The sequence below is a fragment of the Geospiza fortis genome, unplaced genomic scaffold, assembly GCF_000277835.1.
Source record: "Geospiza fortis unplaced genomic scaffold, GeoFor_1.0 scaffold40, whole genome shotgun sequence".
Taxonomy (NCBI): domain Eukaryota; kingdom Metazoa; phylum Chordata; class Aves; order Passeriformes; family Thraupidae; genus Geospiza; species Geospiza fortis.
The window spans coordinates 1,586,962-1,610,798 of NW_005054297.1; the positions used below are offsets into that span (position 1 = coordinate 1,586,962).

General features: G+C 36.3%; 1 protein-coding gene across 2 annotated transcripts in view; it reads left to right on the forward strand.

Annotated features, from left to right (window-relative positions):
• Positions 1-23,837, forward strand: part of CPEB2 (cytoplasmic polyadenylation element binding protein 2) — a 47,164-nt gene that overhangs the window by 21,434 nt on the left and 1,893 nt on the right. Inside the window, exons 4-10 of one of the 2 annotated variants that reach the window (XM_031057956.1) lie at positions 3,786-3,809; positions 7,314-7,484; positions 9,090-9,179; positions 14,813-14,931; positions 15,202-15,316; positions 17,111-17,292; positions 21,765-23,837. The exon at positions 21,765-23,837 is cut by the window's right edge and continues 1,893 nt beyond it. In XM_031057956.1, coding sequence (XP_030913816.1) covers positions 3,786-3,809; positions 7,314-7,484; positions 9,090-9,179; positions 14,813-14,931; positions 15,202-15,316; positions 17,111-17,292; positions 21,765-21,992 — 929 coding nt within the window. In that variant the 3' untranslated portion in view covers positions 21,993-23,837. The remainder of the gene's footprint in view (positions 1-3,785; positions 3,810-7,313; positions 7,485-9,089; positions 9,180-14,812; positions 14,932-15,201; positions 15,317-17,110; positions 17,293-21,764) is intronic. The other variant, XM_031058373.1, reaches the window with a different exon arrangement.

Sequence of the window (23,837 nt, forward strand, 5' to 3'; positions counted from 1 at the left end):
TGGGATGTAGGGTGTTTTTCCCCATTATGAGGTTTCCCCCACTTTCTCTTGTTTTAAAGCATTGAATTTTTTCCATTGCTGTTGAAACCTAATCCCCCGTTTGATTAGTTTAGCAAGGGGGTATTAGACTTCTTACAGATACTGTAACTGGTTGTGCTTCTAAACAAAACACTTCAATCAGAAATTACTGAATTACTTCAATCAGAAATTACTAAACTTCCTATACAGGAATTGCTAAATGAACTTCTGTAGTCTTATAGGCGTGCCAGCTTGAATGGTCATAATGATGTCTTTCAGCCTTAAAATCTATGAAGGTGTTATTTCTAAAGAAATTTAAATAGAATTTGGACGCCCAAATCCAATAGAATGAAATGGGAATTAGGCATCTACCTCCTTTAGACTATTGGGAAATTATTGCTGTAGCTGTTTATGGATTTCTTTAAATTAGTTATTAATGAAAAAGCCTTCATCATTTCTCTGTTGCCATTTGATCGTTATGTCACAATGTTAGTGACAAATCATATTTTATCTTTGTAGGAAGTTTCCCTGATAGTTTTTCCTGATACACAACATAGTATTTTTAATTCAGCTTCATCATTCGGCTGAGTTCTTGCAATATGTGTATATTTGATCTCTGGTTGTGTATCTGAAATATGTGTCTGAATAAAATGAAACCATACTTTTGGTATCTTTGTGGTAGCATTGCTCACACAGTGTACAATTCTATTGTCTTGAGGTTAGATAAACATGCACAGCAAACATATTTACGTATGTTTTAAATCTGTGACCTGATTTACATTGTGGAAAGGGAGATTTTAATTTTTCTGATGGATGTAAGCTGTATTAGCATGCAAATTCAGGGATATAGAAAAAGAAGGTTTTAGCTAAAATCTTTGTTGTATATGCAGCACTATTAATTTCGGAAGGTTCCAGTATTACTGGATTTAATTTTATTGGACATCATTATACTTCTTGTATGTGTTGCCTAATTGATATTTTCTATAATGAAAGTGTCTTTCATGCATTCTCACTCATTTGAAATCTTTCCAAGTTACTGGCTAATTAAAATATCCAGCTTTATAAAATAAAAGGCAAATTTCTGTATGACTTGGTATTTGGACAAGATGAGGAAAACAGTTTAATCTCTCCTTTTTTGTTGCTGTAAATCAGTTATTTGCCTGCAGTGTCTGGCCTTTTCCAAAAGAGCTGTCTTTCCTGCAAATATTTATGTATAAACACGTGCACTGATTATGTGTATGTTAAATACATCTGTATAGTCTTGATGTATAGGTAAACTTGTAATTAACTATATTTATACAGCTGCCATGCCCTGTAAGCATGCCTGCTCTGTAAGGTGTAAAACATTATATGCATATTATTTTAATAAATACAGAAGAGCTGCATTTTTCTAGATGCAAAGTAGCACTATATCTCTGCCCACACTAGTTTACACTCTAAATGAGCAAGACATGAATTTTAGGGAGGAAAGTTTGCCATACAAGTAAAGTAAATGATGTGACAACATCAAGTACAGTTTTTCTCCCGTTTTCCCTGATTTCATTGTTTTGCTGAAGCAAGAAATACACAGATAACTTTGGTACATTGTTGCAATTTATATATATATAAAACACTGCACCATCTAGTGTTTTAACTGCATGGGGGTTTTTTTAACATTTTAGTAACTCTTTTTTGTTTTTCCTTTAAATTACTGTTTCCTTTTTTTGCATGCAGAAAGAAAAAACTTCAGTTGTTCTGTAACAAAATATTTTTCTCCATATCAACTTGTCTTAAGTAGGAAAATGTAAGAAAATAGCTGAGCTGGTTTGGTGGGCTGAAGGGGGTGGAAGAAAAGAAAAGCAGTACCCTGACACTTGTGCCAAAAGATGAAAATATTGATATGCATCACTGCATTATCCTTTGAGAGAGAACATGGCACTGCAGACATTGCTGTGTGGATGGGCTGCCCTTGAATTTTCCCTTCTTACTCTAGTTTTATTTGTGGATGGAATTTATTTTTTAAAAAAAGCATGTGGGGGCTAGGCAAGAGCTTAGTGACGCTCCTGCTAATGCTCCGTGGGAGTCACTTTGGCCAGGAGTCAGAGAAGATGTGTACATGCTGCAGCACTGCCACAGAACTGCATCTTCTGAGGGCCTGGCTTCAGGGAGAAATCATGTCTGAAGCTCAGCATCAGAATCCCCAGCACCCAGTGAGAGAGCTGATCACACAGAAGAATACACAGCTTTGTGGATTCTGTTTTGATGTTGGAAATCTGAATTAAAGTGTTTACACTTGTTTAGGTACCCAGGTCTCTTTCAGAAAGTGGTTTGTTTTTTATTTTCTGTTTTGGCTTTCCAGTAGAAATTTTAATGATATGAAAGCTTTTGAGCAAAAACTATTCTCTTCAATAATAATTATTTCGGGTGAGAGAGAATAAATTTGAAAGCAAGTTCAGTACAAATTGGATAGAAATATCATGACTGTTGTGTAAAAATAACTTTTCTAAGGGAGCAAAAACAAGAAATATTTTTTCAAACTTTCATAAGCAATCCACTGAATTTCTAGTTGGAAGGGATTAAGATAACAAAGGGAAAAATAGTATATCTAATAAAATTTTTGAAAACCCCTAATCAAATAGGAGGTACCAGTATATAAGTATTTCATAATATGAGAATGGAACAATGAATGACATTTATGAATCCGTGATTTTGAGTCAATATGTATTTCAGTGGCCCAGAACAACAGTTGTTTTTAGGAGAAGTGTATGTATAGAGGCCTCAGAAAATGAAAACAATAATGCCAAGACGCAGCAGTCTGTTCCTAAATGTTGCTGTGATCTTATGGTTAATAGTAACATCTATTTGGATACTTAATGCCACTGTGTAATGATTAAAGTAATTTTTCTCAGATACTGAGTCTGTTAAACAGGAATAGAAAATACTCTGTGGAAATGTAACTAAGAAATTGCACAAAGCTTAATAGTTTCTGTATTAGTAATCTGTCTATTTTTAGTTTTTTAGCCTTCAGGCAGAGAAGCAATCAGTATGGTCTGCTGAACTGTAGCTGCAAGCATGATCTCTTTAAGAATCTTGCAAAACTCAAAAGTTAGGAAAATCTTGGATTTACTTGCAGTCTATGCAAAATTGTTGCTTTGCCTTTGTGCAGTGTTTTTGATACAATGCTATTTCTTGTGACTTGTGCCCTGATTTCGTTTGCTAGTACAAGGCATCTTTTGTTTCAAACAAAACCTTGCGGTTAATTTTCTGCTAGGTCTTTTCATGAAAAAGGAAGGTCACGGCTTACAGCATTTGCATTGTCACTGCAAAGGACTGTACAAACTGTTCCATGTGGACCAGGATGTGACTGTGATTAATTTAACACTTGCTACATGCTTTTTACAGTAGTATTTTCCTTTTTACAGTTTCAATACCATATGTGTGTTATTTAGGCACTTGTGTAAGATACAAATCACATTTTGAGGATGAATTGCAAAGTTCCCATAATTAATTTGTCCATAATTAACATGAAGTGAAGATCAAGTTTAAAGACGTTGAAATATATGAAAGAATTTTACTTACAACTGGTGTTAACATCAATTTAGTAGTAAAATAGTATGGTATTTATGTGAGATTTTAATGCATTCTCATCTACAATTATCAGTACCAAGTACAGATGCAGATTTTTACTTACTGCTTACCCACATGGTTCTTTGTATCTTAAATATTTTAGTCTGTGGGCATGATACAGTTATTTGACATTTTACAATTTGTCCTTTGTTTGCATGCAGCGAGGAGTTATGGGCGAAGACGAGGTAATTCACTTCTGTTTGTTACAGTTCAATTAATTCTGATCTGTTACTGATCATTATGATTAATTAATCCAGATTATTGATTGTTATTGCTTATCTGCATGTTATCTTAGTTTGGGGAGGATGGAGGGTGTGAGGGAAGAAGGAGTACAGTCTGGATTGTTATGATCATTGTTCTTTTAGAGTCTGAATTGAAAATCCTTTAATCAGTTACAAACTGCAGTTCTAATCATGGTTTAGTTCATGCTAATGGCTACTGCTTGCAGTCATTACCCCCTTTAAAAGTATACAGTTTGCTAGTAGTCCTTCTAACTCCTTTTGCTTCTGTAGAAGCAGTAGTGTACAGAGTAAAAGCAAAAAGCCTTTCTGAATTTACAAGAAATCTAGTAGACTACTCTTAGAAGTAGTAAACACATCTTCATAGTATAAGCCAATATGTACTCACTAACCTTGGAAAGCTCTACTGTGTTAACTGTGCTAGGATGTGATGTGAAGTTGTTATAAAGACCATGTAAAACATGCAAGAACAAAGTACTAAGATCTTTGGTAGCTTCTGGTATTCACCACATACGCATCTGTTCATGTGTCTGTCTTGGTCTCTGCATTGGTTCATAACCTAATGCTTGGTAGCCATAATCTGGAGAGGGAGGATGTTGTAGATCATGGCCAGTGGATGTAACAGTACAATCATTCTGACAATTCCTGCCAGATTCTGCTTATTTTTTTACTGTTAAAAAACAAAAAGAAGTGTTTAGAAGGGCTAATCCTTTTTATTCATAGTCATCAGGAGAAATGCAAAAGCCTGTTGAAATGGAAAAGCAAATTACCTTTTTGCTTTCTTTATCTGAGAGACATTTAGAAGTGAAGAGGATGGAGAAGAAAGTAATAGGAGTCATAGAGACCATATTACTCTGGAAGTGTTTATCTACTGTCCTTCATGTCACCTTAGCTCTCACAGGAGCTCCAGTGCTTTTGGCAAACCTTTATCCACATTAAAGTTAAACTGAGCTCTGTGGTATCACTTCAGAACACGTTCTGCTGGTTTTATTTGTAAAGAACAATTGTCATTGTTCTTAGATTTTGACATGGGTCTGTGGGTACAAATAAGTTATTCTGAGGGTTATTCTAAGACTGTTTCTCCCATTATATACTTGTCTATATTGTAAGTTTTATTGTCTAAGAAGCACTTCTTATAAACCAAGCTAAATTACATAATTTTAGATTTAAGATATTGAGAATAACTCTCGTCTATTAGTGGAATGTCTTAAAATTTCCACTTCCAGTTACCTGCAGGTTCCTGCAATATGAGTCTTATTTCTTCCATCATGCACTTCTTCCTGTCACTGTCATTATGGTAACAGCTCCATCTTCTCCATCATTCACTTTAGTAATTTGGAAATTCATTGCATCCAACTTTCTTGGTTGCACAACCCAATCTTACCACTTGTTCATATACATCTTAAAGATTTGATCATTCTTACTTGTCTTGATAGCTAAAATTCCTATCTATAGTATGCAGCTGCTACAGTCATAAATTCAGTCTTGCTCCTCTCATGCCTAAACAGTTGATATACAAGAGGAATCTTCTTGCCTGCTTTATCCAGCTGTGTTAGCTATGTGTCTCCATTGCTCGCTCACCTTTCTGTCCCATTGAGGACCGGCTGCATGCTTCCACTTCCTCACTTCCCACAACTCTGCTGATCTGTTGCAAGACCTGTTTAATGTGTCCTTACAAGACCAAGCATCTCTTGCTCCCCACTAGTCATTCTCAAACATACCTATCACCAATTCTAATGGAAAGGAGTCTGCTGCAGCTTTCTGCATTTGCTGTACTCCTCTTCATTGGACGTCTGCTGAAGACAGATATGCCACCATAAAAATGGTGTAGTTAACATTCTTTGTTACAGTGCTGCAGTCATGCTTTTAATTTTTATCCTCATGATACTTTATGATATTTGCTTGTTTTATATCATCCTGTTTTATATCGTCCTTTCATTCCGTTTTTTTGTTGAGGTACCACATCAGTGTCAGTAGGGATTACTGTAACATAAGTTGTTGGTCGTAATATTTGCTGGTTTCCACCCTTGTCTTTTAAACACCTGGTTCTGAGGTGGTCTTGTGGAAATAAAGGGCTTTCATACTGCTCTCATCCCCAGCTGGTCAGCATTGGATCTGCTGGTATTCCTACCAGGCTTTACTGCTAATGTTCTCCTGAGCTGGAGAATTAAAGACTGCAGTATTGCTCACAGCCAAGGTACTGCAGACTCAGCTGTCAGGGACCTACTGGTCCTGACTATGGGTTTTCAGTGGGTGAATCTGGAAGAAGTTGTCCATTTAAAATTAAAAACTAGCTTGCTTCCCAAAAGTGTGCTAGGTTGTTTTTTGATTTGGCTTTCTTGCTTCTTTTGGGGAAGCAGTTAATTTAATTAATGATTATTTTTTAAATTAGTGGCAAACAGGGAAAATGGCATTTCAGAAGAAATAGTGATGTAGATCATTTGCTTTGCTTCACAAAGTCTTTCTTTTGGTGCTTTTTGCAATTAAAAGACTGAGTTCTGAATTTGAAACTATCATTAATCTTCATGTTGCTGACTAAAGCAATAAAAGCTTGAATATGCCAAGATAAATATCCTGGCCTTCTGAATTTTTTTTTTTTGTTCAGAGTTCTACAAAATTTGTAAATATGAAATGGGCAAGAAATATGCAGGACAGAATTACCATATTTTCACTTCCCTCTGCGCTCCAGGTGTCTGTTTGGGTCAGATTGCATTTGCAAAGTCATCCTGTGAACTTCTCAGATTTTACACTTGCTTTTCAGGGTAACAGTAAACTCACTGGAGTTTACTACATGTTAGGAACCGCCACAAGGCTTCCCTCCAAAACTGTAGTAAATTGAGAGTGAGAAGAATAAATCAGCATTGTGACTCATTTTTCAAGTGTTACATTTTACACATTTACTAAAATTCTCTTTTGCTTTCTTAGAAATTGAGTATATTCTTATGTTAGCAGTATCCAATACCTTTAGAAATACATGTTTGAAACTTGCGATAGTGATGTTTCTGTTTCCCTTTTCAATGAAAATTTAAGGGGTTTAGACACACTGTAGTTATTCAGGTGGAGGAAATTATCAGTTTAACTTGAAGCTAAACCAAAGGCAGACTAACAAAGCTCACTTAAGCAATCTGTAATATTTTCTTTGCATAAATAAGACCCTTTAATTAAAACAAAATTACCACTTATCTACTGGATGCAGCAGAGCAACTACCATATAATGTAATATGAAGTATACACTTAGAATGATGTCAACTTGCAATCTTGAAATTCCATTTTGAAGTTTAACACATTTTTTCATTCTCTTAATTTTTCTTTAAACTAATATCAACTTTTCTAATATCTTGGTGTTTTCATTTTGACTCTCCAGACTGCTTTTTCCCATTCCCTAAAATTCAAAAACCACATGCTGCCACAAAATTATTTTAATGTACATTATTATCTTTTCTTTTTAAGGCCGTTCTTCCCTCTTCCCAATAGATGATGGCTTGCTGGATGATGGTCACAGTGATCAGGTTGGAGTCCTGAATTCCCCCACCTGCTATTCAGCTCATCAGAACGGAGAACGAATCGAGCGTTTCTCTCGGAAAGTGTTCGTTGGAGGGCTTCCACCAGATATTGATGAAGGTGAGCTGCCTGAAAACCAAGCAGGCTATGTTGGGAGGGAGAAACAAAAACAGGTCATGAAAAACCTGACTCGAGTAGTAAAAATAAGCTACTCAGAAAAATAATGTTGTGCAAAAGGCTGTAACTATATGTTCTTTATGTAAGTTGATGGGTGTGTTGAGCTTAGTATCATCTTTTTTGGTTTTGGGATGTTGCAGTTGTTTCTGATTCTGCACTTGCAGATTAGAGTTGCATGTAATGCCTGGAGCATGTGCTCCTGCTTGTCTTGCATATTCCTTTCAAGTACATCTTAGCCCTCCTCTATCTGTGCCTGCTTTATTCTGTAGTCATGGGAAATTTCCATTTGTAAATGAATTTCATATTCTATTTTACTATTACCTGAAGATCTCAGCAGTGATATAGAAAGGTTAATGTTATTCCTGATGAGAAATAGAAACTTAGGCAGAGCAAGGTCAAGTGGGAGAGCACTCTTGATGCATTGAACAGAGACTCTACTACAGAAACTCAGATTGTTAGCCAGCTGACATTGCTTTGTACACCAGTGATGATTTGAAGTAATTGTGCTGTTTAATATGAGGTTTCTCCTGTGCAGATAAATGTAAATTGCATGTTAACTTTCTAATATCAATGGAAGTCCTGTTACGAGGTTCATGGTAATCCTAGAATAACATGCAAACCAGATAAGCTGACTGTGTTTAATTAACTTTCAGACATGGAAGGACCAGATTTTGGTTCCATTTTCATTGAGACACTCTCCTATAATCTACTAAGGGATTTATTTTGATATGCTTCAGCACACAGTTGCCTATAATACTAATGCTAAACAAAGCCACGTGGACATATATTTTATTTCTCTCCTCCCTGTTTATATGATGATGGTAGGATATGACTGAAAGAAATTGATCATACCTGTGTTTGAGTTGCTGCTTTTCTATAGTTCAGAGTATTTTTAACCCATGGCCAAGGCTTTTCCAGTCACTGACATGTAAGTGTGGCTGGGATAGAAAGAACTCAGAAAGTTGAGCAAGGGGCATAGTAGATCTTGCAGCAAGGTTGTTGGAACCTATTCATGGTTGTTGAAAGCACCTCTAAATAGACAGTTTTAAATTTCTGTCTCTGATACATGCATAGTGTCTGCTATAGAGTAGATATCCTGTATATGTTTCCTATATATAGGAATCTACTAGCATGTTAATTGTGGTGGTCTTTGGTATATAAATATCTACTTACAACGCTCTGAACTGTACATCACTAAACAGTAAATTTATTTTATTTCATTCAAACCAGATTCTGATTTGAATTTAGGGAAGTACCACACAAGTTTTCAGTAATGGTTTTAGTTGCCCATATACTTCTGAAATGCTGCTGGTTTTAAGCAATAAAAAACAAATGGAAGATTAAAGTCACCAGAAATATGTTGTATAAATATTAACACTCTGGAGGATGCATCTATTTAAGTCTTTTGTTTATGAAAATTGTACATTTTGTTTTGTTTTTCTTCCCATGAAATGTCAACCTTTGCTAGAAGCAAAGGTCTTTGCTTGATAGTATTTTTCATTGAGTTACGTAATTTCCTTTAATTGCAACTATTTTACATGTTTTTAGATGAAATTACTGCCAGCTTCAGACGATTTGGGCCCTTGGTAGTAGACTGGCCTCACAAAGCAGAGAGCAAGTCCTATTTTCCACCAAAAGGTAAGAGAGTTAGAAGGTTTTGATCTGTTAGTGGGTGCAAATCTTGCTCTGGGAAATTGTCTCATCTTTTTCTAAAGGATAAAATGTAGAGTCCCTGTGAACACTTATATCTGTTGGTTCAGTACAGGTCCAGGTGTGGTTCCTTTACATACTGAGTCTAAAACCTGTTATTTTGTTACTGAGCCTGATCAGGTCAACACTCTGTAGTTGTATGCATCATTGATCACTTCTGTATTTATATTTGTCTAGTTTCCAAAACTGAAATTTGATCAAATTTTTTAAGACAAAATCTTAGATAAATATTTTCCTAGGAAGTTAAAGGCAGGATGCAGAAGGATGCATTTGCTTATCTGGTCAAGATAATAAAATATGCATCTTTCACTTTTAGGATATGAGCTTCCTGTTGAAGCTCCAGTCTTTTTGTTAAATGGTTAAATACTGATTTAAAAAAAAATATTTCTAGTGTTGCTGTTAGATTATATTTTTTACTATTACTTACAAAGTCTTGGAAAAACCATTCTGTAGATCAAGTGTATCTTGTACATGTAGTCATGTATTGTTGCACATAAAATAAATGCAGAGTGTGATACAGACATGAAAGCAATGCAGAAATTATTGATTTTGTAGAGAATGCAGAAATTCATTCCTTCTGTGGAAGTGACAAATGTAGGTATAGTTCTTTTGTAAACTGATTCTTTATTTATCTGTGCATCTTTCCTGGGGAAAAGACAGGATTATTATCCCCGATGGGCCCTCTAAAGAGCGGAAAATGGAATTGAAAGCATTTGAATAGCATTTATGAATGCTACATGGAAATTTTAAGACAAACAAAGAGACTTTGGCTTTTTTGATTGTCAGCCCAGCCCACAAAGCTACTGTCAAGTTAAATTTGGTTATCTTAGAGTGCATCTCTCTTCATAAATTACCAAGAGAAATTCCCAAGGAACACTTTGAAGAAGATGCATCTCACAGAGTCTGTGATGAATATATAGAAGACAGAAGATGTAATATATTCCTACCTGAAAGGAATGGATTCTGGCATTCGTTTCCAAGGAGATAGTCCTGTCTCAGCATCTGAACATCTTAAGGATGTATTTTCAGACTTCCTTATTTGATAAAGCTTTTCATATAGTTGGGTTGTTTATAATGACTGCAGTAAGAAAAAAACCCAAACTGTGTTGTAAGTAGAGCTTCTAAAGGCAGAGAATACAAATAGAAGAACTTCACTGTATTGATCTAATTAATTCAGGAAACATTTGCAACCTAAATGCTAAGTTGATTTCCCATCGTTAGCTGATCCTTACTTGAAAAATAAAAGCATTTAATGTTCTATCTTAACACTTCAGCCTAATTTTTAGTTTGCTGCATTATTCAGTATTTTTTGTGTGTAGCCTAACACATTTAAAATACAGTGTCAATTTCTCTTTGTAAATACTCTGGAAACATACAACTGCTGAGTGTTACTGTGTACATATCTCTTTTGTTCAAAGCAATACATGTGACCCATAATTATTTTGCAGAAGAATTTCATTAAAAATTGTCTTTCATTGGTATTACTTGTGTGAACAGACAAGAACCATGTATACATACATTAATAAGATGTCTGAAATGGCTAAGGATAGGCAAAAAAAAGCTTTGAGATCAATCAGTAATTACCAGTTGAGAAATACTTACTATATTAGTTCAGGGAATTAATGTTTTTTATTCTTTTCAGTCTCCATTTTCTAAATTGTCACTCTGCATTAAATTAATTCACTGTCTGTATTTTTCTTAGTTCAGTTTCATTAGAGATTTGCTATAGTATTGCTTTAAGACATCTCAGAATTAGGCCATTCTGGACTAATTCATGTAAGTCTTCTCTGTGGTGAAGAGATGAAGCCTGTTTTGTTTTGGGTTGGTTTTTTGTTGTTTTTTTTTTTTGTTTTTTTTTTTTTGTTACTGTTCAGTTTTCCAGACTGTGCTTCCTTCCAAGCTCTCTGCTTACAGAAGGTCCTGAGGGAAGGCCAAGTTCATAATAAGTGTTTCTTTGCTGAAAGAAATTCAGAAAGTGTCTTGATCCATTAAGGCTGGCTGCCTCCTGAGAAACACCAACTGCTTGTTCTTAACTAATTACATTTTGTGTTGGTTCACCACAAAATTAGATCGAAACATAGCTGGAATTTTTACAACTTTACACTGATCTTACAAGGAAGCTCTGTTCTGAAAAAAACCCTCAGTTCAGCTCAAAGTACAAAGTCTGTAACAGTGATCTGCCAACTGTGATGCAGAATTCCTTCCTTTCTGACTTGCCACTGTTTATCATAACTCGTGTTATTACGTAGTTGGCAAATACACTTATTTGTGAAACAATACACATGTCCAAAGTAACTTGCTGGGTTGAGGACTCCTCCTTCTGATAATGAAGCTCACAAAGAAATGGTGCCATAAAGATATGGAAATTAAAAAAAATGCCTTCCAAAATACATCCAGTTGTTTGTGACCTCTGTACTATTTATAGGCTGTCTCAGAGGATAATCTGATTTAAACAGGACAATGTCCCCAGCCTTATTCTAACTGGTTGTTTTTGCTGCCTTGTGTGACAACAGTTGTGCAGTAACTTCTTTCTTCAAGGTTCCCACTTGCTAACTCAGAGCTGACTAGCTGAAAAACTCAAGTTGGAAATGTTCTGCTTCTAGTTTCAGAAGCAAAACCCCAGGTCCATACAAGTTCTGTTGAACTTGTTACCTGCTACTTTGATCACACTGGATAGGATCAAACTCAAGATTCAGGCAAGTAACTGTAGGTATCTTCATATGTGATTCGTGTCTAAGCTTCCTTTAATCAATGTGAGTCTGGCCAGCAGAACCAGTGAAGTATAGAGGGCAGTTCAGGTCACTGTAACATAAGCACATTGAGCTTGATTCATTTACCCAGACTGAGGGTATCTTAAAGACTAGATACATGGGTCTCACAAATATAGTGCAGCACCACATTTTTTCATCTTACATGTGTTTTGGAATTTATTCTCCATCAAAGATGACTAAAGAAAAAATCTAAAAGATGGGTTATGTAGATCCATTGTCTGTATTAGCCTGCAGCTTGGACTGATTCTTTGTGATTTAAGTTAAGGTGCAGCAGTCTCTAGGCAAGAATGGCGCTATACTGAGGCCATTTAGTACCCTCAGGCTGTGGAGAGTCTGTCAGGACAGTGGAGGAACCAGCCCCAACCCAAAATACCACTGTAGTCACTGGCATGGCACTACATGGGCAGTGCCATCCTTGATTGCACTGATTTTTCTTGACTCCTCCTCTAAGCCATTAGTGACAGGAATTAGCTGGAGGTTGATAAAGCTGCTCTCTGATTTCTACACAGAATATGCATAACAAGAAGCATGTTTTCTCCCTCTGGTAAACTTTCATATTACTTTGAAATAAATAATTCTTTTCCTTGCTAAGAAAATCATGTTAGCATGAATCTAGTCCAGAATGCTTTGCTTTTGATTTGTTCTTTAAATAATGAATACCAAAATAAAATTTCTAATGAATACCATGAAAAGTTTTAATCTGGTAGGACTCTTCAGTCATCTCAGATTTTCAAACTTACCTGATATGCTTTCTGTTCCAGTGCTCACCAATCCATCTCTTCAGTGAGCATTGTAAATCATTGAAGGTCTAGAGCTGTGTACTACTCCAGAGGGGAGTAATACAGCTGAGCTCATGACATAAGGCTCTCTGAGGCTTTGAATTAAACCAAGACATGAGTACATGCTTTTAGATGAGGTTGAGAAGGCAGTATTAATGTATGTTTTTTCTATTGCTTTCCTTTCCATGTCAGGAGTGGTAGTATGAAGTGACCCAAGCTTAGCTAGTTGTTTAGAGCATGATGCTAATAGCAGTCCAAGTTGTGGATTCAGTCTCTATATGGACTATTCAGTTAAGACATGAATTCAGAGATCTTTGTGTCCCAACCAACTCAGAATATTCTGTGAAATCTGTAATAGTCTTTATCATTCCTTGAGTTCCTGTACTTAAATTTTCTATCTTTTTGCAAGTTGCTGCAGTAAGCATATTAATAACTGCAGACGTAGAGGTAGATTATATGGAGGCACTTACCAACCTTGTATATCTGGAACCATGTGGCAGTACCTTTGAACTGCTTTAGGAGAACTGATGAAAAATAAGTATCTGGAGAATCTTTGTATCTCTGATTCCTTGGACAGTATCATGTGTAATTAACCCTCCCTTTGATTAATCAAGTTTTTGCACTCCATCATTCTTGTACTGGGCTCTCCATTCAAGCTGGAATGTGTGTGTGCTTCTGACCAAGTAAGGACAGTTACATGGAGCTTATCTCACCCATGCCACTTGGTGCATGCCCTCATTCACTGAGTTTTGAATGAGTAATATGTGGATTTTAAATTCTGTGATAAATACTGTAACACATCCCTATTAAAACAGATTTTGAATCTAAATTATTGCTGATTAAACTTAAGCTAAACAGGTCATCATTAAAAAATTACAGTTCAGCAGTGAAGAATAGATTTACAAGAAAGTGCATCAGTTGAATTCCAAAGATTCCCTATAACGTACTTGTTATGAAACTAAATAAGATAAAAATAAAAATATAGCATACATAAAATCTTGTCATGTGTCCCTTTTATGTAGCTGTAATGGGACTGTGGTATCAGGGGTAAGAAATAAGGTACAACTTACTGGAAGGACCAGTATAAACCTTACAGCTTTTTCTTAAAATCCTGTTCTTGTTCCCACATGTCTAAAATCAGTTGTGCATTTGTTTTTTAAATCTTAAGTTGTTAATGCACTGATTCTTTAATGGTCTTCAAGATATACCTACCACCGTTACCTTGATGACCTGCAGTGTCTGTTTGCAGTAAGAAGTGGCTGGTGGTTAATTAGCTCCTCTTAGAAATACAGCAAGATTTCCAAAAGGCTTGGTAAAGCATCCATGTTCCCTTTTCCCAAGCACACTCTAGGGCAGCTGCTTTAGCATTTACTTCTCCATCAAAGTCATAAAACCATAACTTTACATGAAAATTCTTAACTTGGTAGTAATCTCAGAAAGAAATTTGAGTTATAGTCACTTTAAAGTTTGTTTTCGTATACAGCCCTAATTATTCTATTGGGTTATTTGTAAAGTAACAAATTCAGTGTATCTCATACTGTAACTGTGAAAGTAATGTGTCATGTTCTTTGCTTGTCTGACTGTTTGGTTTTATGTAGCATTAAATAAGCGTTTTAATTCTTTTTTTTGGTAGTGTTTGAAAGGTTTGCTGGGTCATTTACGTAATAAAATACTTTGATCTAATCTCCAGAATAGAGATTAGTCCTTTGTGCCAAGTCGGATTTTCATTGTATAATGTCCATTGCAGCCAATGAATGATGTTTAGCCTAGACTTACAGTGCATGATAGAGCAGACGTGTTTGCTTTTATTTGGTTATTAGTCTCATCTGACAATTCCTTTACAGATGGAAGTTCTGTTAATTATGGCAATATAGTACATAGTTAAAGAAGATGACTAATACAAAAGAGTTGGTTTGACTTTATTTTTCTTTTGTATGGAAAAATGAGTGGCAAATATGATTCTGGAAAATAAAGATAGAAAAGCAATCAATTGGTTTGGGTTCTTTTCCAGGTTACGCATTCCTCCTGTTCCAAGAAGAGAGTTCTGTACAGGCCCTGATTGATGCCTGCATTGAAGAAGATGGCAAGCTCTATCTGTGTGTTTCCAGCCCCACTATCAAGGACAAGCCAGTAAGTACACAGTCAGTGGCCTGCAGGCTATGGCTGCCGTCTGTCTAAAGCAGCATTGGAAGTTGTGAAGATGAAAAAAACCAAAAGTAAACTACTGTTGGGAGAGCTCAACATCTGGAACACTTGGATTGTTTAAAAATTGTAGTATTTTGTATTAATAGGATTAAAACAAAGCAACTAGACATGCTACAGTAATGAGGTTATGACTAACAATTTCCACATTGTAGTGAAACCTAAAGTAGGATACTGTTTTCTTTCCCGATTTAATAGGTTCAGATCCGTCCCTGGAATCTAAGTGATAGTGACTTTGTGATGGATGGTTCGCAACCACTTGATCCTCGGAAAACAATTTTTGTTGGAGGAGTCCCTAGACCATTAAGAGCTGGTGAGTAGGATCTGTGGCAATTTTTTAAAGTAAGAAAGTATTAGAAATAATTTGTACTAGGCATAATTTTTGTAGCTGAATATAGATATATGTAAATTGAATCGTCTTGGTAATGTTGACTGCAGTACAATAGTCATGTATTCTTAAATTTTACTGCTGTCTAGGTTTGGCCATAAATCAAAATTCATCATTGAGATTTGCTGGAAAGTGTTACCTCTTTATAGCTGTAGCATAAGCTATGTCACAAGAGGCATAAAACAAAGAGTTTCATTTTAAAATAATGCTATGGAAACATCTCTGCCCTGCTCCATTACTGTGGAGTGGTATTTGTACCTGCTTGTCATTGTGCATTAGCCACTCTTCTGCTGCTGTCAGGTTACACACACAAACACCAGTGGCAGAGTACTTGAACAAGTGGCGTTGAGGAAAAAGGAAGAAATTCAGAGAGTTAGCACTATCTTTTATGGCACAACATTATATGAGATTGCAGGACTCTTTCTAGATTCTTGCCAGAGGTGTGAAGGAAAAAATAAATATTTCTGTAGCTGTAGAATGGTTGATGTACAGCCTGGATAGTCTGCTTTTTCAGATTGTCTGCAGTAGCTTTTTCCAACGTTTTAGGTGGCTTTCTAGAAGTAGGCTGCAGTGAATGCTGGAAGCAGAAGCAAACCATACAGTGGTTGAAATCCCCTTTATTATTAGACTGGCTTCTAGATTTCATTAGTCTTTCATAGCTAGTAATGAATTTTATTCTTAGAGAAAGATGAACTTTCAGATGAAAGATGTAACAAAACTGAGAAGTAATAGTGCAAATTTGGGATACAAAGAATCTTAAATTTTTCTATCTTGGACCTGCAATACTCAAGCTTTTTTGGTATTTTACTTTTAAGACTCTACTTTTGACTGTAATGCAAGCTCTGTGAATGAGTGTAAACACAGTATGTTCCAAGTACAGATTAATTTTTCTTTAAATTCAGTCCAGTGCTCCATATTACTGTGCTGAATGTCTGTGATAAATTTAACAGATGCGTTCTTATGCTCAGCTCGCAAATGCCCTGTATAAGTAAAAATGAAATTTTTATGGCACTGGGAAATAAGAATGACTTCACAAAAGCAGTAAAATTTAAGGAGACTCTTCAAACAGCTATTGAACATCAAGGACTGCTGACACCCCTATAACCTAATACGGAGGGTACTAATTCTGAAAAACCAGTGTTTTCCACCCCAGTGAATTGCAACTGAATTCAGTATAATTTGGCAGTCAGAGGATTGCCAAGGTACTTGATCTGTAAAATTTTAAATTTTTGTTTCTCTGATCTTCAGTATCTATGGTAGGTGTAGCACTGTAGAGATAATCAAGTTCTGTGTGGCTGATGAAAAGATGCTAACTACATTTTTAAATTCAAGTGGGACGTAGAGCATTAGCACGGCTAGAGAACGTGTACCAAGGAATTTGTGGCATGAGGATCTATTTTATACAGCCTACATTCCAATGCCTGCCCAAAAACTCTTTTAATGTAATCCTCTGAAGAAAACTACCCTGGAGTTCTAGTTCCATTATTATCAAGAACATACAATTCCATTGTTCTTGGATTTATGTACCCACAGTGTGAAAGATCTGTCTGCTGAGCAATTAATAGCTTATTTAATATTATTTTAATTATATTTTTTTAATCTTGTTATTACTGTTTCATTGGCTCTTACAAAACTAATAATTAAAATTAACTTTTCTCGTATCTTTAATGTTTGTAGTGTAAGAATAGTTTGAATAAATGCAGTTTTGTTTCTTAATAGTGGAATTGGCTATGATCATGGACCGTCTCTACGGGGGAGTTTGTTACGCAGGAATTGACACTGACCCTGAGCTGAAATACCCAAAAGGTGCTGGCCGTGTTGCTTTTTCCAATCAGCAGAGTTACATTGCTGCCATCAGTGCTCGGTTTGTTCAACTTCAGCATGGCGACATTGATAAACGAGTAAGTTACACAGAAATTTTAAAAAAGGGTTTTGCTCGGTACAGAAACTTCTCAGAGTGTGGTAGCATTGCATGTGATTTGCTTTCAAGGCAGTTTCTATATTTTTTTTAGCATTCATGTAACTCCACTACTTTCAGGAGTATGCCTGAATGCCCCCAGACGAACAACATGTTTCCACAGAGCAGCAGTTTGTTCCTTTGACATATGTTGGACCATATGTTCTTCCCATTCTGGAGTTCCTGGTTTTACTGTGTGCAGGCAAAGGGCTTGAAAATCTTTCTCTCCCATGTTCTAATGAAGCAAAATACTGTGATGATTCCTCTGTCATTCATAAGAAACTCTTGTATTCATTGGCTTCAGATTAGCTTGATACTTACAAACTGCCCTTAATTTCAGCCACAATTGTCAATGCTCAGAAAGTTGGTCAGGCTTAACACCTAAAATACAAAAGGTCTTAACTTTTTCTGTTTGAAAGTCGTCTTAGTACTTAACCAATGCATATTTCTATTTGCTTCAGATGCTTATTCCTAGGAAAAGTAAAACTAACTTATATTAAGACTAGTGAACTTCATAACTCCTAATTAGAAGTATAAAGAAAACTGGCATCTAAATTATGTCAGTTTTAAGGGTCACTAGTTTTGATGTCAAGAGCTGCAGAGATAGTCTGGCATTAATAGGTGTTCTTAAAAAAAAGAAAAAAACTATGGTCGTACGGGAAGAAGGGTCAAGTAAGTAAAGTAGTTCAAGGTCCAGTCTCCTCTACAGATCAAAGACGCAAGAGAAAGAGGGTAGTACGGTTAACAGGAGTCCGCTCTAAGGAGGCAGCATGTGCTTCTCTCCTTTCAGATAGGCAGAGTCAGCTTTATGTATGTGTCTCAAATACCACTTGCCTTAAGAGCTGAAATCCCCAAACATGAACCTTCCCCGAGGATGAGTGGGTGTGGATGTGGGTAGTCATCTAGGCTTCAAATTAGATGTGATGGCTACATTTTGGTCGTGGGATTGCTATCCTTGTGACTTGCAGCTGTCGTTGACTTGTAACTGCTTTTTGGATACTTATGTAACAGAAAAAATGGCCTTGGGATTGGATGAGGGGATGTAAAACTGTTAATCGTCTTGCATTTGAGTATTTGGACAAAATGGGAGTAAGGAACAGAATCCAGAATTTCCTCTAAATGCTAAATGAGTCATTTCGCTCCAGAATTGAGTATTATTAAGTTTGTTTGAAGAACTGTCTAGCAGGCATTTGCCTGTGAAGTCACCTGACTTGAAAATTAAGACATGGAGTTGGTTCTGATCCAAATTATGTCTCCCTCAAAAGTGGGAAACGTGGACTTGTACCTTGTAAACCATGGGGAACTTTTATCTTGGTCTTCCTCTTTCCATGGGAAGTGTATCCTTTGCAGTAGGGGGGTGTTTGGTAGACTGGCAGTGCCATAATGTAAGAGAAGGCATGATCCTGGCTTTGAAGGCTGCAGTTGCGCATACGTTGTTTTGCTGTTTTTTGTTTTTTTATGATAGGTCACCAGAGATCTAAAGGGCTCTTTGGATGCCAAGCAGGCATCTGAAATGGCACTGCTTGCTGTTTGCCGAGAAAAGGATGTAGTTTGTTAATGGGTGATGGAGCACTGCAGGCCTCTTGGAGCTTGAGGGAAAGAAAAACCAACACAAAATCTACTGCAAATGCTGGATCTGAGAAGCACACAGTATTTGGCTTACATCCATTGAAACTTAATTTATAAAAACAGTACCAAAAAGAACAAAAAAAAAAAAAACACAAACAAGAACCAAAACAATCCAAATAAACCCCACCAAGCATAGTCAGAATCTGAAGATAGCTGTTCATGGGTTTGGGATGTTGAGGGGAAAAGGCAGGACGATCTAGGTTTTCTCTTTAAATATCTGAATTATTAAAGTTTCTTTTTTGAAATAATTTATGTTCTTTCTTTAGTGTTGCTTTTCTAACACTTAAAAAATTAATCTCTTGAGTCAAGTGTTCTCTTAAATTTGGCATTTCCACATTTTATTACCATCCTCATTTTTTTCTTATTTTAAAAAATGTGTGCTACTCCTGAGGTGTTCCACTGGCAAAATACAGCAGTCCCAAATCTTAACTATTTTAATAAACTTGTCTTTAAGTCCCATGTTGGGGCAGGTTTATGAACTTCTTTGTTTACCTGAGTGGAGGGTTAATCTATATTTTTTAAATTATCTTCTTTAATTAAACCATAAGATCAAACCTTATTTATATAATTACATATATTTATTACCATCCAGTTATTTACATGACTGAGGAGTCATGGAGAAGAGCATCATTTTAGGGAGCATCTTGAATCTTAGCTGAAAGTATGAAAAAAGCTATTTTCGGAAATACTTTTTTACTTCCGCGGAGCTTTTATGCTAATGCCTTTTCAGGCTCTGAAAATACTCTAAAATCAGTACTACTGCTGATTTATACAGGAGCAAGCAGTGAGTATAAATCTATAAACCACTAGTTTTGTAAGTGAGGAAGCTAGTCCTACTTTGGGTGCTGCCTTCCCCTGAGATGTTTGTGTATGGTGGCCAGGAAGGTGATACATTCTGTATCTCACTGAAATCCTCGAGGCAGAGCCTGTTTCGCCCTTTACCTCAGCATTGCCTTTCCATACCAGTTATATCCAGTTTCTGTAGGTCTGCTGTCCTTTCACATTCTTTTCATAACCAGTTTTGTCTGGTCTTTTTCAATTGCTAAATTTTGCAGTTCACCTGTTTATCCTTCTGAACTTCAATTCAAAGTATTTATAGCATTTTTTGCATGTACCTTTTCCAACCTTAACTGGAAATCTTAGTGGCACAGTCACTCAACAAACATTGTGATCTTAACTTCTTCCTTAACTAAGTTCTCTGTAGCTTCTCTCCACTTCTTTTGATGTGTAGGTATATTTAGTTTGTCTAACAGATGTTTTTCTTCAGCAAAGTACTCCTCATTCTGTTTTATCATGTATGAAAGCTCAGCTCCAAACATTTCTTTGGAGCTTCAGCTCCAAACAATTCATTAAAATACTGTGAACTTTCATGTGGCAGCAGTCTGCATCCACGTCATGTAATATTTCCATTCCCCAAAGTGCTTCTCTAATATTTTTGAAATCATCTTCGTACTGATCTTGGTGCATTAGTGCACTGAAGCTTGAAATAAATGCTGCTTCATGCTTTCAGTAATTCTGAGCCACGAACACACTTACTGCGTAAGGTACCTGTTTATTGGAAAGTTGAGTGTAATTGGTGATAAGGCAGGTCATTCTAGTGAAATAAGAAGTAGAGCTCATACTGAATGTAGATTACTGGAAGACACTTACTCTGACATTTCTAGGATGGCCTCTACTTCTGAAGCTAAGAGCATGAAGCCTATTCAGCTGTAGAACTTCAGGGCAGGGAGCTGGACCTGTAAATTTTTTCCCCTGGAAATATACTGAGAAAAGTATCATTTTAAAGTTCTTAGTATTTGAGGCATATTCTGTCTGAGTATAGAGCATACAGTCAATGTCTGTATGTGGCTATCTTCTGAAGTATTAGTATCTAAGGATAACAGTCTCATGCAGCAGTGAGGAAAATGTGGGATACAACAATACATTCCTTAATGACTGCGTCAACTCATTTTGTGTTTTATTATGAAGTACTTCTTCCTGTCTGATCGCAGTCTGAAGCAGTACAGTTATGCAAAGACATAATGCATATTTACCACTGGACTCCTGCCACTTTTCCATTCTGGCAGTCAGATGAGTTTGGGAGAGAGAAACTGTGTAAGACAGGTGTTTGTAGCTGTCTGTACACTTGCAAAATGGTCTTTAAAAAATATTTTCAGAATTGTATTGAATACAAATTCCTGTACAGTTCAAAGCCACAGAAAGAGAAAGTAATAGATTACCAAAATTGGCAGCACCAAATTTGACCATATTTTAAAAATAGGGATTGAGTTTACCATGAACAGCTCTGCTAAAAGATCTGCATTACAGCTTGCAGAAAGTACTTTTCATTTGCACACAAATGTAGAACATGCAGAGACACTGGTACTTAAAAAAAAAATCTATGTTAAAGAGTAGTCTCATATGTTCAGTTATTTTTTTGGTAAACCGTGTAGAATTGTCATGTTGATGTCCAATTAGGAGACCTTCGAGTGATTGTGTTTTCTTCTACACTTACATTCTCATAATATCATTTGCAAAGAACACTCTCCCAGGGTAAATTAGGGGAAGTTCCTGATGTGGGTGTTTATTACATGCACAGAGTACTTCTAAAGGTCTGCCTTGAGGTGTTCTGCAGTATGGATGGGTCTGAAGGTGATAAATGATAACCAGTAATAACAGATCAGTTATATAAAGGTGTTAATACAACTGACTGCAGATTTCAGGGGTTTTCTGGGGTCCTTTTTTAAACCACACAACTTCAGGTAGAAACAGTTATTAACGGGAATTGTTTCTGTTTGGCTCCAACAGGTGGAGGTAAAGCCATACGTGTTGGATGACCAGATGTGTGACGAGTGCCAGGGTGCGCGGTGCGGTGGGAAGTTTGCTCCTTTCTTTTGTGCCAATGTCACTTGCCTGCAGTATTACTGTGAGTTTTGTTGGGCAAATATCCACTCTCGTGCAGGACGTGAATTCCATAAGCCATTGGTAAAGGAGGGGGCTGACCGCCCACGTCAGATCCACTTCCGCTGGAATTAAACATGGTGAACCAGCATCTACATAAGGAGAGAAGGGTGCATGTGGCTTACTGTGTTTGAAGATACTGACATGCAGAAGAAATAAGTGCATTCTTCTGCTTTTCACCCCAGCTATCAATACATGCATCTTTATCAGCAGCCAAAACACTACAAGCCTCTTGTTTTTCACCAAAACCCTACATCTCAGGCTTACTAATTTTTGTGATATTTTCATGTTAAAATAAAATGTTTTTTTGTATTTTCTCCAAGTTATTTTTATATGTAAAGTTAAAACTAGATATGAGAATGTTTTTGCGTAGGGGCACACAGTCTGCTGCTATATTTAGTGGGTGAAGCGTGCACTTATTTCTAAACATGGGTTTTTAACTTCAAGATCTGCCCCAGTAATTTACCAAAGGTAGCAAAATAGTGAAGATGGAATATGTCTGCTACAAAAGCTTATTTTTATTGTTGTTGCTATTTTCAGTGTATACATAAACTAAAAATTAGGGTTGATTTTTTGCTCTCCATTTTGACTTGCAAGAAATAATACCTCAAGATAATCTGATTTATTAGCTATTTTTAGACATTTTTAATCACAAGCTGTATTAGCTTTGCTGCTATATAGGTGTTATGTGTAATGCCACCTATTAATACGGGATTGAAACGTTTAAGACACACTGCATTACAGATTAAATGCAGGCAGCACAATATGGCCTAAACTGCCATAGTTTTAGAATGTGAAAAAATTGCATGTTTACTTACCTGTATACACCATATGCATGCACTAGAACTATTAATTAACAAGAGGTGAGTTATTGCAAATGTTCAAAAAAAGGCTCTCTTGAAACTAGGTAGCATGAGCAAATTTACAAAATTTCTTACAAAAAACAAACTTGCATGCATTATTGTGACTGAAGTAAAAAAATGTCCTACATGTGTACAATATGCAAATTAGTTTTAGACTAGAAAGTGCAGCCATTTTGTGACCTGGTCAGTAGTGGAATTCAATTTTATGCAGACTGGATGTAATATTGTAATCCCTGTGCAATTTTGTGATGTGTGCTTCTACTTAATGTGGCGTGATGTAGTATAGATACAAGTTTGAGTAAAAAGCTAGCATTTAAAAAGTTCTTTTAAGCCCCCTTGATTGTTCATGGTTAAGATTCCTCTACAAACCAAAGATGGCCAGCACACTGCTAACCAGTCACCAAATGTGAAACCCATGACAAATGCATACAAAAATAGACATATATGAGAATGCATAATGCTTTAGAAATTAAATCCTAAGTAAAGTCAAAATGGAGAAGGTGTAATATACAGACGGCTAGTTGCATAACAAACTAAATTTTACCTTTAAGACAACAGTGAAATTTGGCTTAAAAAAGCCTTGCTTACATGTTTGACCTGTGTGTGTTGTGGTCTTCTGTCAAACCGGGGTCACTGTTGCATGAGAAGTAGCTACTTGACAGTCAAGGATGGTCTTTTATTTTAATGAAGGAGTTCTACTAACGACATTGCTTGCAGATTTTGAAAAACAAACGTAGTTAGGACAGAGGCAATATTTAACTGAACACTAAAAGAAAATCTTAGCAGTGCTTTTGTCTATCTCAGAGCATTTTTAATGCAACTAGCCCCTACTTTTTAAAGGAACAAAACAGTTATTCTGCAGCCTAAGCAAACACTCAGCAGTAAATGCTGTAATGCAGAAATAAGAGCCTGATGCTAGAGTTGAAATTACAAGGGTGTTGTTCTTTGCAATCCCTTGGGACAATCCTTCATGTAAGCAAAGTGTTGATCTTATGTTGGTTGTCTACAGTGTGCTTTTTTGTACTGTACAATATGTGGTTCATGTCTAACTGCTGTT